This window comes from Taudactylus pleione, unplaced genomic scaffold (genome assembly GCF_031769625.1).
Source record: "Taudactylus pleione unplaced genomic scaffold, aTauple2 ptg000173l, whole genome shotgun sequence".
NCBI classification, from domain to species: domain Eukaryota; kingdom Metazoa; phylum Chordata; class Amphibia; order Anura; family Myobatrachidae; genus Taudactylus; species Taudactylus pleione.
This window is the reverse complement of record NW_028284575.1, coordinates 3,178,998-3,195,426: the sequence shown is the minus strand read 5'-3', so window position 1 is coordinate 3,195,426 and position 16,429 is coordinate 3,178,998. Positions and strand designations below refer to the sequence as shown.

The window sequence follows — 16,429 nt, the reverse complement described above, 5'->3', positions numbered from 1 at the left end:
GGGACCTGTGAAAAAAAACATACTCACCATCTCCTATGCGAGGTTCTGTCCTCTTCGTTCCAAAGTAGGCATCCCCGGACTTGGCAAAAAAAAAAAAACGAAAACGCGATCCACGAACTTCCCGAATGAGAGCTTAGCGGCGGGGTATCACCATGGAAACCCCGCTGCTAAGCGTTCATTGGCTGAGAGAGGTCATCTCCCGTCTCTCAGCCAATGAACGGCTCCCTCCATTGTAGTCAATGGTGGGAACCGCAGGGTAAACTTTAATAACCTTGCGGCTCCCAGCATTGACTACAATGGAGGGAGCCGTTCATTGGCTGAGAGAGACGGGAGATGGCCTCTCTCAGCCAATGAACGCTTAGCAGCGGGGTTTCCATGGTGATACCCCGCCGCTAAGCTCTCATTCGGGAAGTACCGTTCTATAGAACGGTACTAAGTTCGTGGATCGCGTTTTCGTTTTTTTTTTTTGCCAAGTCCGGGGATGCCTACTTTGGAACGAAGAGGACAGAACCTCGCATAGGAGATGGTGAGTATGTTTTTTTTCACAGGTCCCCTAGGGATACTTTACCGGACAAGTGGACCGATGCTACAGGTTACATAGGTGAGTATGTGTACATGTGTGTGTGTGTATGTATGTTTAATAAACTTATACTGTCACGGTGTGTGTGTCCTGTGTTTTTTTTAAACATTTTTTTACAGGTGAACTACAGGTACTAGTGGGCCCTTAATGCCCTGCATGCTGGTACTTGTGGTTCTCCAAGTACCAGCATGCGGGGCAGGCTTGCTGGGACTTGCAGTTCTACTTGTAAAGACAATGTTTGATATTCTTTATTTACACCACACCACACAATCAACCCGCCACCCACCGCCACCAGGGGTGGCGGGGATAGCCCCGGGCTATCAGCCTGGGCCTGGGGTGCCCTGGAGAGGGTGACCCCTTTATTGGGGGGGTCCCCAGCTCTCCAGGGATCCCCGGCCTGGGCTGACTAGCGGTCAGGGCTGATGCTGCGGCTGGGGGGCCCGGTGAAAGGGCTCCCCTGGCTGTGGCATCAGCCCCCCGCTAGAAAAAGTCCAGTGCTGGTTCTGGAACATACAGGGGAACCCTACTCATTTTTTTCCCCTGTATTTCCAGAACCAGGACCGGATCAGAGCCCAGAGCTGGTTGCGCAGAATACGGGGGACCCCTACGTCGTTTGTCCCCCGTATTTTGGCAACCAGCTCTGGTTCTGACTAGCCCGGTGCTGGTTGTGTTTAAGTACAGGGGACCCCTATGTCGTTTGTCCCCTGTATTTAAGCACACCCAGCACTGGGTCACTAATGCCCGGGGCTGGTTGCTCTTTTTTTGGGGGGGAGGACGCCATTTTTTTCTCTTTTTACACAGGTTTTTTTTTTTTTATTTACCACAGCAGCACAGACGGGTCTCACGGACCCGTTAGTGCTCTGTGTCAATGACACAGATGCAAGTAGCACGGATCTCCTGGTCCGTGCGTGCATCTGTGTCATTGAAATACACAGCAGCACAGACGGGTCTCACTGACCCATCTGTGCTCTGTGTCACTGTCAATCACACAGATGCATGTAGCACGGATCTCACGAGTCCGTGCTACATGCAAATGAGCACCATAATGCTGATTGGCTGAGAGCCGTGACAGACGGCTCTGTCAGCCAATCAGCACTTTGCCCATTAAAGGCAAAGGCATTTTTTTTTAAATGGCCGCTCGAGGCAAAACCTCGAGATCCGACAGCAGATCTCGAGGTTTTGCCTCGGGAGAGGGATCCGGGGCAGACAGGGAGATCCGAGCTTGGGCTCGGATCGCCCCGGATCCCCGAAGTTCGGGTGGGTTCGGTTCTCAGGGAACCGAACCCGCTCATCCCTAATATATATATATATATATATATATATATATAAATTTATTTGTGGTGGGAGGGGTGGTCTCTCACCTGAATTGCCCACATTCTAGAATTCTGGACCAGTGGTTCTCAAGCTCTGTCCTCAGGACCCCACACAGGTCACATTTTGCAGGTCACCCAGCAGGTGCACAGGTGTAATCATTACTCACTGACACATTTTAAAAGGTCCACAGGTGGAGCTATTTATTCAACTTGATTCAGTGTGGAGACCGGGAAAACATGCACCGTTTGGGGTCCTGAGGACCTGTGTTCTAGTGGAATCAGCTCACTCCAAGGAAGGCTGGAGTAAAGCCTGTGCATTCTGCATTAGCAGTGGAGGTGTGGAACTCCAGGTTTTCACAGTTGCACAGGCCCAGCTGCAACTCATTACTGAGCAGCAGAGGAAAGCTGCACACACACGTAAAGATTTTCTGTCCAACCATCCAACTTGTTGATTGGTTGGAATGAAAATCTGGTAAGGTACGAAAGCAAATGACAATCAGCAATTTGCTCCCAAACACCGGAAAATGGACAAAAACTGTTGTTTGAACAAATTGTTTAGATCAAACATTTAACAAACTTGTCTGACCGACCATTTTCCTCTGTTTTCTGGCATTTAGGAGCAAATTGCTGAGCATCAGTTACTCCCATACCTTACCAGATTCTCATTCCAACCAATCAACAAGTTGGACAGAAAATCTTTCCGTGTGTACCCAGCCGAAGAGTTGAAAACTCTCACAAACCTACTGCTCTGTGCCCTGATGCTGTCTAGCGGCCAGGTCGTAGGCCTTACCGTGTTGTAGTGCCAGGGAATCGGCTATGCTGAGAGAGCATGGACGATTGTGGCTGCAAGCCACTGCTGACTACTATGTTATACTCACGTATGCTAAAGTGCAGTGTCTGCTGCCATTAAAAACACAGCTTTTCCCGTAATGGTTTTGAAATACTGGCCCTTGGTGGTGCCTAACCCTAATTCCCCCCTGGGGGTGCCTAAAGCAAATATATAAGCAATGTTTAGGGAAAATATCTGCCCTTTATCAGGCTTTATAAACATCACTGATGTTTTTCCATCAGTAATGAATAATTAATATAATTCTACGCAAGAAACGGAAATCTGCACCCCAACCCCCAGCATAAGGCGATTTACATTCTAACTCTGTTTTAACCATCACTTATCTACAAGAGGAATTATATAGAATCTATACTATATATTATATATTATCACACACGGCCCTTTTTATGGCACTTCAGAATGTAATATAAAAGGAGAGGGGCTTCATATTTCCTTGTGTTCCTGATGACATTTTCTAAGCTTATCTGTAAACCCATGAAAACGCTACATTTCAGCAATACATTACAGACCTATCACACCGCATTTGATACATGAGCGTTAACATTCCATGCACAAACTGACATCTCTTCTGAAGCCAGTTCTTATAGCTGGAGTAGTTCTGACTTTATTATGACTGACAGATTGAGGTGATTTTTGCTTTATGTTTTTTCTAGGTTGCCGGTGAAGGGCCGTTAGAGATGACAAGACTGTTTTATAATATGTGTAGGACTACACGGACTCTTGGGAAAGAACGGGTCTTTGTGCGCTCCTTGGTGACGCGCCCTAGGGTGGTCCTGGGGATAGAAACCAGTTGTGACGATACCGGGGCCGCTGTAGTGGACGAAAATGGCAAAATACTGGGAGAATCCCTCTTATCTCAGAAAGATGTGCACTTAAAGTATGTAAACTCATAATTACTAAATTGAGTGCAGTACACATAATACATTTATTTTTTTTAATTTTGTTTTTTACCTGTTTAATACCTTAGTTTATATGTGATATACTAGATATGAAATAAATGTGTTTCACTGAAACCATATGTTTATTCATTATATATTTTTAATTTGGGCACAAAGTAACTTTATTTGGGACCCTGAGTGTAGCATTAAGTCATCTTCCTTTATAATAAGTAGTTAAACTATAATTAACAATAGATCTCATTTATACGCACAATTCATATGATAAATTTAAGTTATTTAAAGCAAACAAGAATATTAATTTCTGATTGCTGTACAATACAGAGACCATCCCAGTGACCTCCACATAATGTAGAGTAGTGTTCACGCTAGGAAAGGCAGGGGGCATGGCAGCTATCTAAGGAGAGCATTTCTGCGCGCACCCAAAAAAGGGGCGTGGTTACTCAAAATGATGTGACCTTGAGACGTACACCCTTCTCATCAGTGTAGGGGGAGTGCCCAGCACTCACAGAGATGCTGGGCTGTCCCCAAGCTCTCCCCGCGTTTGAATTGATGCCATGCTACATAATACAGAGTGCATTATAAAGACCACCATATAATATAGAGAGCATCCTAGTGACCGCCATGTAATACATAGAGCATCTAAGTGACTGCCATACAAACCACATAAATAGTCCATCATTATTGAATCATGGTGGTGAAGAAAACCAAGCCCAGCTGAAAAAAATCAGCGCATCGCATCTAGAGCTGGGGAGGATGTAGCTGGGAGTCCAGTGTTCTCCCAAGGCTGTTTTTTGCAGGTGCACCACCCGGCACTTTGGGAGACTGCAAGTGGGGACAGTGGCCCTGATTCAGAGCCGGACGCTCTGAAAGAGCGCTCGCTCTGAATCAGGGCTTTTTTTTTTTTTTTTTTTGGAGCGGCCTCCCGGCCGCTCGCATAGCTGTGGGTGACCACCCACAGCTATAGCGAGCGGCCATGATGATGGTCGCGATGGTCAAGACCATCGGGCTTGCAACAAAACCCTTGTGGTAGGGTCTCGTTCATCGCAAGCTCCAGAGAGCTTTCGGCTCTAACAGAGCCGGATGCTCTCCACTGACATCACTCGTGATGTCAGTGGGGCCGCCCCCAAACGGCAAGCGTTCCCTCGGGAACATTCCCCCAAACGGCAAGCGTTCCCTTCTCAACATCTACAGTTCGCCCCCTTTGGTGCGAGACCTGGAGCGACGGATTGCCCGTCGCTAGCCGGGTCTCGTGCATGCGCACGACGGAGCCGGCTCCGTCGTGTGCATGTGCTGTGGGCCACCATCGACCCGGCTGCGAGCGCTCAGCGCTTGCGTCCGGGTCTGAATCAGGCCCAGTATCTGTTAGCTGTATAAAAAGGACCAGATCCTACAGACTTTGCAGCTTTTTCATAATCAGACGACTGGGTCTCTAATAAGAAAAGGATAATTATACAATTTTATTTAAAGTTTAAATCATTATAAGGTCAGGGTTTAAAACATTTTATTATTGCTATTATTAAGGCCCATACCCGGCTACTTGTTGATACCACCCGGCTGGAAACATTTTCTGGGGAGAACACTGGAGTCCGCACACGTTTTTGCTGTGGTAGGTGAATGGAAATAATGAGGTTTCCCACTGTGAGAAATCCGCAGCTTTGCAGGATACATTAGGGAAAAACGGATCCCAGTTTGAAGACTTATGCAGACTGGAGAAAATTCCCTGCGTCTCATGGCGACTCGATGCAAAATGTCTTGAAAGGGCAGGAGTTTGTATCCTTGGTAATTAAGACCAGGATGCTTTATATAGGCCTCCATAGCTTGTACTTTGCATAATTGAGGATACATATAATAACAGGCCGAGGTCTACGCTGGTCATTTTGGCGATCTGGTCCCTCTCGGTGAACTGGCTCCACCACCAAAGGTACCAGTGAAGGGGATCATTTTGAGCTCCGTAGGAAGCCAGTGGGAGACTAGGGAGCTCATTCAGAGCCACTCGCAAGTGGCCCGATGTTTGCGCACTGGGAATGCGCAGGGTCCGGCGTGTGCGAGCCCCGCTGAGCAACTGAAGTTCAGTCGCTACGGGGCTCGCAACAAGACAGGGTGGCTGTCAAAAAACGCCTACAGAGGCTGCGAGCGGGTCTGAATCAGGGCCTAGGTGCGTCAGCTCCTTTGGTTTCACTGACTAAGCATGACCAATGGGACGCAAATTATTTCATCTATTTTTGTTTTCCAAGTCCTCTATTTTGTCTTGCATTGAGAGTATTGTAGACTATTGAGCGTGGATTATAGTTTGAGTTTCTGCCAGATCTTCGTCCATATAGGAAATACACTGCTCGGACTCATCACAGCGACGGGTGTGTTGCGTAGTTGTGCTTAAACAGAATCAATGGTCACCTTCAGGCCCGCCAGCTTTTTATCTAACGGGGATGAGATGATTTTAGGCGTTTCCTGTGCTTTGGAGACAGAGGCGGACGCTAATGCGATTTTCACACAGATCGCACGATTGTTTGCCATCATGCATGCGTATAAGCCACACTGCATGTGCGCAGCGATCACATTGCGATTACGGATGCACATTTTAACCATGTACTAATGCCACGGCCAGTGATCTTCCTAATAAGATGCCTGTTGGCCGCGGCACTATTCCGTCGATGTACAAAGACGCACCAACCCTTTGGCGGCGGAGAAAGTCTGTGTGAACATGGCCGCTGGTTTCAGTGCAATTGCGCCACACCCACGTATGGCTAGCCACCCCCCCTATTACCACTAAAATTGCCTCTCTGCATACAAATTTGTTCTGCGTTTTACGGCACTAACCATCGGGACATGTGCAGTGCGACTCGTATGCATGAGCAAACTGAAAGCATCGGGCGTCTGCATGCGGTATCGACATTACGTCCACCTCTGAATCGGGGCCTTTGTGACTTGGATTGGAGGTCTCCGAGCTATACGGTTTACATTAGAGCATATTAACTGGTTAACGTCCTTTTATTTTTTTTAGAATGGACCATTTCACTTTTAAAAGTTTTTAATTTTATCTGAAAATGTTTTCCCTGTTACATACATATTGCATATGCAGGGTCACCTTGATCCACCTGCTATTTCGCCCAGCTCTGCCCCCTGCTCTACCCTGACGTCCGCTCTGTCCCGCCCCCTCACTGCTGTATATACTTACCCCTTCCCGGGTCAGAGAGGTCCTCCTCCGCCCAGGTCTGTCCCTCCCCCCCACACTGCTATATATACTTACCCCTTTCTGGCTCAGAGAGGTGGTCCTCTGCCCAGGTCTGCCCCTCCCCCACACTGCTGTATATACTTACCCCTTCCCGGGTCAGAGAGGTCCTCCTCTGCCCAGGTCTGCTCCTCCCCCACACTGCTGTATATACTTACCCCTTCCCGGCTCAGAGAGGTCCTCCTCCACCCAGGTCTGTCCCTCCCCCACACTGCTGTATATACTTACCCCTTCCCGAGTCAGAGAGGTGCTCCTCCACCCAGGTCTGCCCCTCCCCCTCACTGCTGTATATACTTACCCCTTTCCAGCTCAGCTAGGCCCTCCTCCACCCAGGTCTGGCCCTCCCCCTCACTGCTGTATATACTTACCCCTTTCCGGCTCAGCTAGGTCCTCCTCCGCCCAGGTCCATCCCATTGCGTGCTGCAGTGGGAGCTGTTAGAGGGACGGTGCGCACCCCGGCTCCCGCTGTGCATATATGTAAGAGACAGGACAGATCTAAGGAGGTTGTTATATGGAACATTTAGGACATTTTTCAAGCTCTTCATCCAAACAACAGTTGCGCCTTATCCTGAGAAACTGATGCATCAAACTCAAAGCAGCTTTGCTTGACATCTCATAACTGGATGATAAATCTGGTCTAAGCAGATGTGTAGAATCCTGCCTTGCCCGTCATTGGAAGATGCACATTGTGTACTGTAGTATATTAAACATGTTGAAACTTATTTTTTAAAATGTCCATTGTCTTTTGCTTTTAAGTTCTTTTCTACTTCAGGGTCCATAGGGTATCCACAGGATACCTTGGGGTATAGGTGTGACGTCAGTCGCAGGGCACCAAAGAGTTAAGCTTTCAGCCTCCCAGGATGCACTAGGTCCCCCTCCTATACCCCGCCCCCGGGCCAAGGCACCTCAGTTTAGTTTGGTGCCCGGCCGGAGTCGGGTGCACCTGTTGGAGTGGGGGCTAGAAGAGCCCCTGAAGCTTATTCTTCATGCAGCTGTGGCTGCACATCTGGATGAACAGCATGGACAGTCAGTCCTGACGTCCATGCTGTCTTCCCTACACCCCGCCGGTACCAGAACGCCGGTACTGATCCGGGGATGCTGGTGGGCGTCTGGGGTCACAGCTAGCGGTGACCCCAGATGCTCCGGACCATGGCCGGATTCAAGGGGGACAGAGGTAAGCAGCGGGGTCCCGCGGTGGGTCCCCGCTGATCACATGGTCCTAAGTCCCCAGGCAGGGGGCTCCCTGGGGACTGGCTGCAGCGTGGAGCCAGGCGACCAACCTGCGCTTCCACTACCCCCTGGGACAGCGGACCGCAGCAGAGCGGTAGCGCTGCGGCGTCCCAGGGGTTAAATGCATGCCAGGGGAGCGCGCCTTCCCTGTCTCACAGCCGGCGCCTCCCCCGCTGCACACAGCCCTCTCTGCATGCTGCCGACTGGTCCTGTGGCAGCGCTCCTCCCCCAGGCCAGCCTCCTCTCTGCTCCTCGGCGGCCATCTTCTCCAGAACGCATGGTGAACGCTGCTGGAAGCGCTGGACGGAAGCATCGTGGTCTGGGTCCCCCCGCATACCTCTCCTCCGCTGTGGTCAGGTCTGTGTATGCAGCGCTGTGTCCTACCAGGCCCTGTGTCTGTGTAGTTGAGTGATCAGCGCTGTTAGTGCAGGAATTGTTATTTTTCTGCATTGTATGTGACTGTGCTAGCGCTGCTGCCTGTAATCTTTTCTTCTCTAAACTGTCAGCTTTATTACTGTCCCTGTTCTTTCTGCTAAAGCCCTTGCGGTGCGGTGCTGCAGGGTGGTCTCTCGCCTATTTAATACTTAATTGGTGAGAGAGGTCACATACGTGGTGCCATCATGTCTGAAAGTGATTTTCCCCTCCGGCTACAGTGTACCACGTGCAAAGTACCGTTAGCGGAGGGGGAGGGTAGCGCGGAGGGCCTTTGCCGGCAGTGTTTGTCCATGGCGCGGCCTATTACGGTTACAGCACCGGTACAGGAGCCGCCCTGGGCTTGTTTCGCTCAGGCGTTAACAGCTTTAGTGGGCCAGTTAGCTCCGCAGCCCGCGTTTACTCCGATGGGTTTGTCCCAGCAGTCTGTGGTGTCGTCACCCATGCAGGGGTTCCCACGACAATTGGTGGTACCCCACAGTCTCCCTATTTCCCCGCTCCCGGGTTCTCAGGAGCCAGCGTGGGTTAACTCCCTGACAAGTTCTGTACAGCACTTGTCGGATGTGTTGCAAGGGGAGTCTGTGATGCGGTCTCATAAAAGGCCGGTGGCGTCTCTGTCCGCTCCTTATGAGGATGACGAAGGGACGTCTGATGATGGGGAGATTCTAGATCCTTACGATCAGGAACCTCTCCATACTAAGGACGCTGATGCTAAGTCCAAAGTATATATTCCTGGACTTATTCGGGCGGTCCGCACAGCCTTGGTGATTGAGGACGAAGTTCCCCCAGCGGCTAAATCTAAGTATGCCTTTTTCAAAGATGTGAAGGGCGATGCCACAGTCTTTCCTCTTTCGGGTCAGTTGGTGGACCATTTAGAGGAGGCGTGGAAACAACCTGGCAAAAGATACCAGCCGCAGAGACGCCTGGCGGTGGCTTATCCGTTCGCGGATAATTATTTTGCTAAGTGGGAATCCCCTCCACAGGTGGATTCTCACGTGACCCGTCTTGTCCATAGTGCCACATTGCCGATGCCATCCATGTCCTCCCTTAAGGATGCTACGGACCGCAAGGTAGAAATCTGCCTGAAGTCCGCTTATTCCCTTGCAGGGGGGGCAGCACGGCCGGCTATGGCCATTTGCTGGGTTGCCAGAGCGATGGAGCGCTGGGCGGATTCATTAGAGGCTTCTTTTGAATCCGACTGTCCGGCCGATCAGGCGGAGTTGATTGGCAATCTCCGTGATTCGGCCACCTACATCAACGAGGCGGCTCTAGACATTAGTACTCTGGTGTCTAGAATTTCTTCAGCAGCGGTAGCTGCTCGTCGCACCTTGTGGCTGCGATCCTGGAAGGCGGACGCAGATTCCAAGAAAGGTCTGGAAGCGTTGCCGTTTACCGGAGAAGTTCTCTTCGGTCCGGATCTGGATAAGATTGTGGCCACGCTGGCGGCAGCCAAATCTGCCTGTCTCCCGTCGGCCGCTGCTCCTTCTGGTTCGGGACCATCGTCCTTTCGGTCATCTAGGGCCCAGGGCAGGCCCAAACCACAGTCGTTTCCTCGACAGGCTGGCCCTAAGAAATCGGTCAAGCCCCGGAAGCAGGCATGGAGTACCAGACGTCCGGCCCCCAAGCCAGATGACAAGCCTGCGGCCTGACGGTCCGGGCCTCCCTTTGGGGGATCCCAGGGTGGGAGGCCGCCTGCTACAGTTCGCCCAGTGTTGGTCGACCACTACGACAGACACTTGGGTTCTGGAGGTGGTTTCCCACGGATACGCCCTCTCCTTCCGGCACAGACCCCCGGCTCGCTTCTTCACCACGGGTCTCCCATCAGACCGGAACAAGGCTACGGAGCTGCGGAAGGTATTGCACACTATGCTCCAGGCTGGAGTTATAGTGGCGGTTCCATTCTCCCAGAGGGGCCAGGGTTTCTATTCAAATCTATTTTTGGTACAGAAACCCAATGGGTCATATCGTCCGATACTCAACCTCAAAGCACTCAACAAGTCTTTGCGGGTCCCGAAGTTTCGGATGGAGACCCTACGGTCCATCATTCTGGCGCTGGAACCTGGGGACTACTTGGTGTCATTGGACATACAGGACGCTTACCTGCATGTCCCTATTCTTTGGCGCCATCAACAGTTCCTCAGGTTTGCAATCAGCAGCGACCACTTCCAGTTTCGGGCGTTACCTTTTGGCCTGGCAACAGCACCACGTGTTTTCACCAAGGTGATGGCGGTCATGGCGGCTTCTCTGCGGCTGCAGGGAGTCCGCATGTTGCCGTATTTGGACGACCTGTTATTGGTGGCAGGATCTCCAGAGCTCCTGTTACGCCACTTGGACCTGACCATTGCACTGCTGCAACGGCACGGCTGGCTAATCAACTGGCAGAAGTCCACTCTAATCCCGTCTCGGAGGATTCTGCATCTTGGAGCCTTATTGGACTCGGGACAGCAAAGGATCTTCGTGACGGAGGACAAGATCTCTGCTTTACAGTCAAGGGTGCGCAGTTGTCTGCACAGCCGCCGGGTGTCCTTACACTCGGCGATGAGGTTACTGGGCTCCATGGTGTCGGTGTTCGACATGGTGGAATACGCCCAGTTTCACTCCAGACCTCTGCAGCACCTGATCCTGTCCAAGTGGAACGGGCTGACTCAGTCTCTGAAGTCCCAGACGATTGTGCTCACCCAGGAGGTTCGCCTGTCCCTTACGTGGTGGTTACAGACGACCCACCTCAACAAGGGACGTCCGTTCTGGGTTCCAAATTGGGTCCTGTTGACAACGGACGCCAGTCTTCGGGGCTGGGGAGCAGTTTCGGGTCCACACTTGTTCCAGGGCAGGTGGACGCCGACAGAAGCGGAGCTTCCAATAAATATCTTGGAACTCCGTGCGGTCTTCAATGCTCTCCAGCAGGCACAGCGGTTTCTCCAGGGTCGCCCGGTGCAGGTCCAGTCGGACAACGCTACCACCGTGGCCTACATAAACAGGCAAGGAGGAACTCGCAGTCGGGCGGCTCTCGTAGAGGTCTCTCGGATCCTGGTTTGGGCGGAGCGCAATCTTCCGGCCATATCAGCGGTCTTCATCCCGGGAGTGCTCAATTGGGAGGCGGACTTTCTAAGTCGCCAGGACGTTCATCCGGGGGAATGGTCCCTGCACCCGGACGTTTTTCAACTACTGGTGGACAGGTGGGGTCTTCCAGAAATCGACCTCATGGCGTCCCGGCACAACAACAAGTTGCCGGTGTACGGGTCTCGCACAAGAGACAAAGGGGCGTCTCTGGTGGATGCTCTGTCCGTCCGGTGGACGTTCCGGTTCGCATACCTGTTCCCTCCGGTCTCCCTTCTTCCACGGGTAATCCGGAAATTCAAACAGGAAGGAGGGACGCTCCTGTTGATAGCTCCCGCGTGGCCCAGACGGCACTGGTTCTCAGACCTCCAGGGTCTGTCCGTGGACATTCCTCTGCGGTTGCCGCTACGACCGGACCTTCTGTCTCAGGGTCCTTGCCTTCACCCGGACCTGACTCGGCTGTCTTTGACGGCGTGGCTGTTGAGACGGCCATGCTGAGGTCCCGGGGGTTTTCCAGCTCTGTGGTGCGTACCATGTTACGAGCTCGGAAACCGTCTTCCGCGAGGATATACCATCGCGTGTGGCATACGTTCTTCCAGTGGTGTCGACCGAGAGGTTATGCACCGCGGGAGTTTCGTCTGTCTCGGATTCTCGCCTTCCTGCAAGCGGGACTAGATCATGGGCTTCGCCTTGCTTCTTTGAAGGTACAGGTTTCGGCCCTATCTGTCTGGTTTCACCGTAGGATTGCTACAATCCCGGATGTGCGCACCTTTATGCAGGGTGTTCTCCGCATTCAGCCGCCCTTTGTTCCACCTGTGGCGCCTTGGGATTTGGCTGTGGTCCTGAGGGCTCTCCAAGGACCGCCGTTTGAACCACTGGGCTCAGTGGATCTTAAATGGCTAACAGCTAAGACTGTTTTCCTTCTGGCTATTGCTTCGGCCAGACGTGTTTCTGAGTTAGGGGCTCTTTCTTGTAGACCCCCTTTCTTGTTTTTTTATGGGAACAGGGCAGTGCTCCGCACTCGGCCCGAGTTTCTTCCCAAAGTTATTTCCCAGTTTCATATTAACGAGGAAATAGTTGTTCCGGCCTTTAACTCACCGGGTCTTTCCGTGGGTGAGGCCTCATTGGATGTTGTGCGGGCCTTAAGGACTTATGTTGACCGCACTTCTTCGTTTAGGAAGTCGGACGCTTTGTTTGTCCTCTTTGGCTTCCGTAAAAAGGGTTGGCCTGCTTCAAAGCAAACTTTGGCAGCCTGGATCCGTATGGCTATTTCTGAAGCTTATCTTCATGAAGGCCTACCGGTCCCTCCTTCTCTGAAGGCTCATTCCACTAGGTCTGTGGGTCCTTCGTGGGCAGCTCGACGTGGTGCCTCGGCAGTTCAGATCTGCAAGGCTGCTACGTGGTCTTCTGTCCATACCTTCGTGAGGTATTACAGGTTTGACACCTTCGCCTCTCAGGATGCTTCCTTCGGGCGGCGGATTCTCCTTTCTGCACAGGAGCGTCCCCACCCTTAAAGGATACTGCTTTGGGACATCCCCAAGGTATCCTGTGGATACCCTATGGACCCTGAAGTAGAAAATATGAGATATGGTAAGAACTTACCCTTGTTATCTCTATTTCTACGAAGTCCATAGGGTTCCACAGGACTCCCGCCCTGTCGCACCTGTGCTGCAGATGGGCTTTGCTCTGGTCACCGGTTTTCCGTCTCCCTCTGGTGAGAATGTGATTCTTGTATGTGTCCAGATCTTTGTTCTCTCTCTTCCTTCTCCTCCTCCGGCCTATGGCTTGGTAACTAACTGAGGTGCCTTGGCCCGGGGGCGGGGTATAGGAGGGGGACCTAGTGCATCCTGGGAGGCTGAAAGCTTAACTCTTTGGTGCCCTGCGACTGACGTCACACCTATACCCCAAGGTATCCTGTGGAACCCTATGGACTTCGTAGAAATAGAGATAACAAGGGTAAGTTCTTACCATATCTCATATTTTCGTATAGAATCCAAAAATGCTTTGGGTTCTAACTTTCTGTCAGTTTGGCTTTTCTCTCTGCAATTTAGGGATTTAATTTCTAAGCACCAGGTTCTAAAACCCGGCGCTTCCGATCGTGATTATGCCCGAAATGTAAAAGTGCAATACTTTTACTAGTATAAAACGGCTAGTATAGTAGTAGCTAGTATAGTAACACGGCTAGTATAGTAACACGGCTAGTATAGTAACACGGCTAGTATAATAACTCGGCTAGTATAGTAACACGGCTAGTATAATAACTCGGCTAGTATAATAACACGGCTAGTATGACTCGGCTAGTATAATAACACGGCTAGTAAAATCATTGCCCTTTTAAATTTCAACCATAACCAGAAACGGAAATCTCGGGTTTTAGAACCTGATGCTTAGTAAATAAGCGCCTTCCTCTGTATTATCATGTGTATACCTAGGTCTGATACCATTGTAATGTATTGTTCAAATGAGTTAATGTTTAAACACATGGGGGGTGACTTGGATATGGAGAAGATGGACATGGGGAAGCCATTGTGCGCAAGTATCCAATGGATTCCTTCTGTGCATGTGCCGTGATGCTTACCGCACAGCGACACAGATCCAAATTACATGGCGATCCATGCAATTTCTACGGGCGTTTTGGGTGGTAACTGGAGGTGTGGCTACCAGTCACAGGCGTGTCTGTCAAGTGCGTCTAAAGGTGCCGTTGCACTAACATTGGCAGCCATGGTTAGTCGGACATTCTGCTTCAGCCACATGCGATGTCCGATGGTCCTGCCGGCTTTATACACACATTGGTGGAATTACGCCACAGCCGGTAGGACGCCCATCGCCACTGCGCTCCCATAAAGATGCAGACACTACTGCGCCGGCCTCTGAATCTCCCCCATGGGCTTAATTAGTAATATAAACATCTGTAACCTCAGTTGATTTGTGTTATATTTATTTGACAATGTTCTTTTCACGTTTTCATTTCGCAGACTGCGATCTTTACAACTGTCTCTTATTACAGGACCGGTGGCATAATTCCGACCGTGGCCCAGCAGCTGCACAGAGACAGCATAGACAGGGTGGTCAGTGACGCTGTCCTGTCCAGTGGGGTGTGTCCTAGCGAGCTGTCCGCCATCGCCACAACAGTGATGCCTGGGCTTGCGCTGAGCCTGGGCGTAGGGCTTTCCTACAGCTTGAACCTGGTGAAAGAGTATAATAAACCGTTTATCCCCATCCACCACATGGAGGCCCACGCACTGACCATTCGGTTATTACACCCAGTGGAATTCCCCTTCCTGGTCCTCTTGATTTCGGGAGGTCACTGCATCTTGGCTGTGGTTAATAGTGTACTGGACTTCCTGCTGCTTGGCCAGTCGCATGACAGTGCCCCAGGGGACGTATTGGACAAGGTATTTATTCTACTGCTAAGCTTCTCTACAGCCCCAGCGAGGGTGATTTTGCAAGTGTTGGGTAAAGGGGCATAAATCAAGCGTGTCGCTGGTGTACCAAGAACATGCCACATTAACGTAGTCTTCATTCAAGCAACCTGTCACAGTCCGTGCAGTTCCTCTTTCCTGCCTGGGGTGTCGCTCTCTGCTCTGGTGCTTCTAGCACACTCAGCTGATGCAACAGCAGTTTGTATGCTAGAAGCACCAGAGCAGGGAGTGACACCCCCCCAGACAGGAAAGAGGAACTGCATGGATTGTGAGAGGTGCAGGGTGCTAGGGAAAACATCGATGGTGGCCACCAGATGTTAAATAGTTTTGCCATCGATGGTGGAGAACCACTGGCTCTCTGTCATCGTTGGCAAAACTATTTAAACTGGGAGCCGATGGGTTTTTTTTTTCCTTGACGGGTCAGAGCTTGGCGCTGTGAAGCTGGGGAAAAATAACACAAAATAATAAAAAGGGAATAAACTATCTTTTAATCTTTTAAAACAAGAAAACAAAAATAAAACTATTGTTTACGAACTAAACTTCTAAGTCTTCTAGTAACAACTTTTTTTTTGAAAAGATCTTTGGAACACGTTTGAGTCACAATCGTTAGTAACAATTAGATATAATTAAAATAAACGTAGGGCCTGATTCAGAGCTGCTCGTAAGCGGCCGCTCGTTCGCTCCGAGCGATGTTTGCCCAACTGCGCATGCATACGGATCGTTATACGCATGCGCGAACCAGTCAGTGCGGTCGAAATTCATGTGCTCGCAAAATAGCGAATGCCTGATAATTTGAGTGACAGGAGGAGGCGTATGTGGGTGGTAACAGGGGAAGGTGCTTGAAAACGGGGAGTGGAGATCCGATCGCAGGCGTGCTTAAAGGTCAAAACGGGCGTTTTATGGGTGTGCATAATTAAAACAGCAGCGTCATTGACCACGCCACTGAGTTATTTTATAGCCAGAACTGCTCGCAAGATTGTGGTAGCAAAAACCAACCACAAGAATAGCGAGCAGTTCATACCCTGGTCGATGTACTCAATTAATTTAATAAATAGCGGACATGACGTAGGATGCGAGCGGCCATGGGGCGTAGTTTCCCAAAAAACGACCGCAAGTTTTGTTCGCTCGTTCAGACCTAGAGGCGTGAACAGACCGCAAAGAGTGAACGGTTCATTTGAATAGCCACCCCTATTTTCTGGACGAGCGAGCGCTAATTGCGTCCGGCTCTGAATCAGACCCGTAGTCAGCTCAGTCTTTATGAGATCACTCTTGGCTGCCATCAAGGTGTTGGCACTAAACCGCCGTCACTACGCAAACTGGCAACATCGCAACTCCAGCTACACGAAATGGCAACTTACGCGCAGTATTTCTTTTTTTTAATGATAGGAGTTTAAGTCTTGCTGGGGAATGTCCCACC

The 16,429-nt window shown here is 50.7% G+C and overlaps 1 protein-coding gene across 3 annotated transcripts in view; it reads left to right on the top strand.

Moving 5' to 3' along the window:
• OSGEPL1 (O-sialoglycoprotein endopeptidase like 1) overlaps nucleotides 1–16,429 on the top strand; it is a 37,270-nt gene that overhangs the window by 6,558 nt on the left and 14,283 nt on the right. For all 3 annotated transcript variants that reach the window (XM_088475496.1, XM_088475495.1, XM_088475494.1), the window contains 2 exons: nucleotides 3,397–3,620; nucleotides 14,598–14,985. In XM_088475496.1, the coding sequence (XP_088331622.1) occupies nucleotides 3,421–3,620; nucleotides 14,598–14,985 (588 nt within the window). In that variant the 5' untranslated portion in view covers nucleotides 3,397–3,420. The remainder of the gene's footprint in view (nucleotides 1–3,396; nucleotides 3,621–14,597; nucleotides 14,986–16,429) is intronic.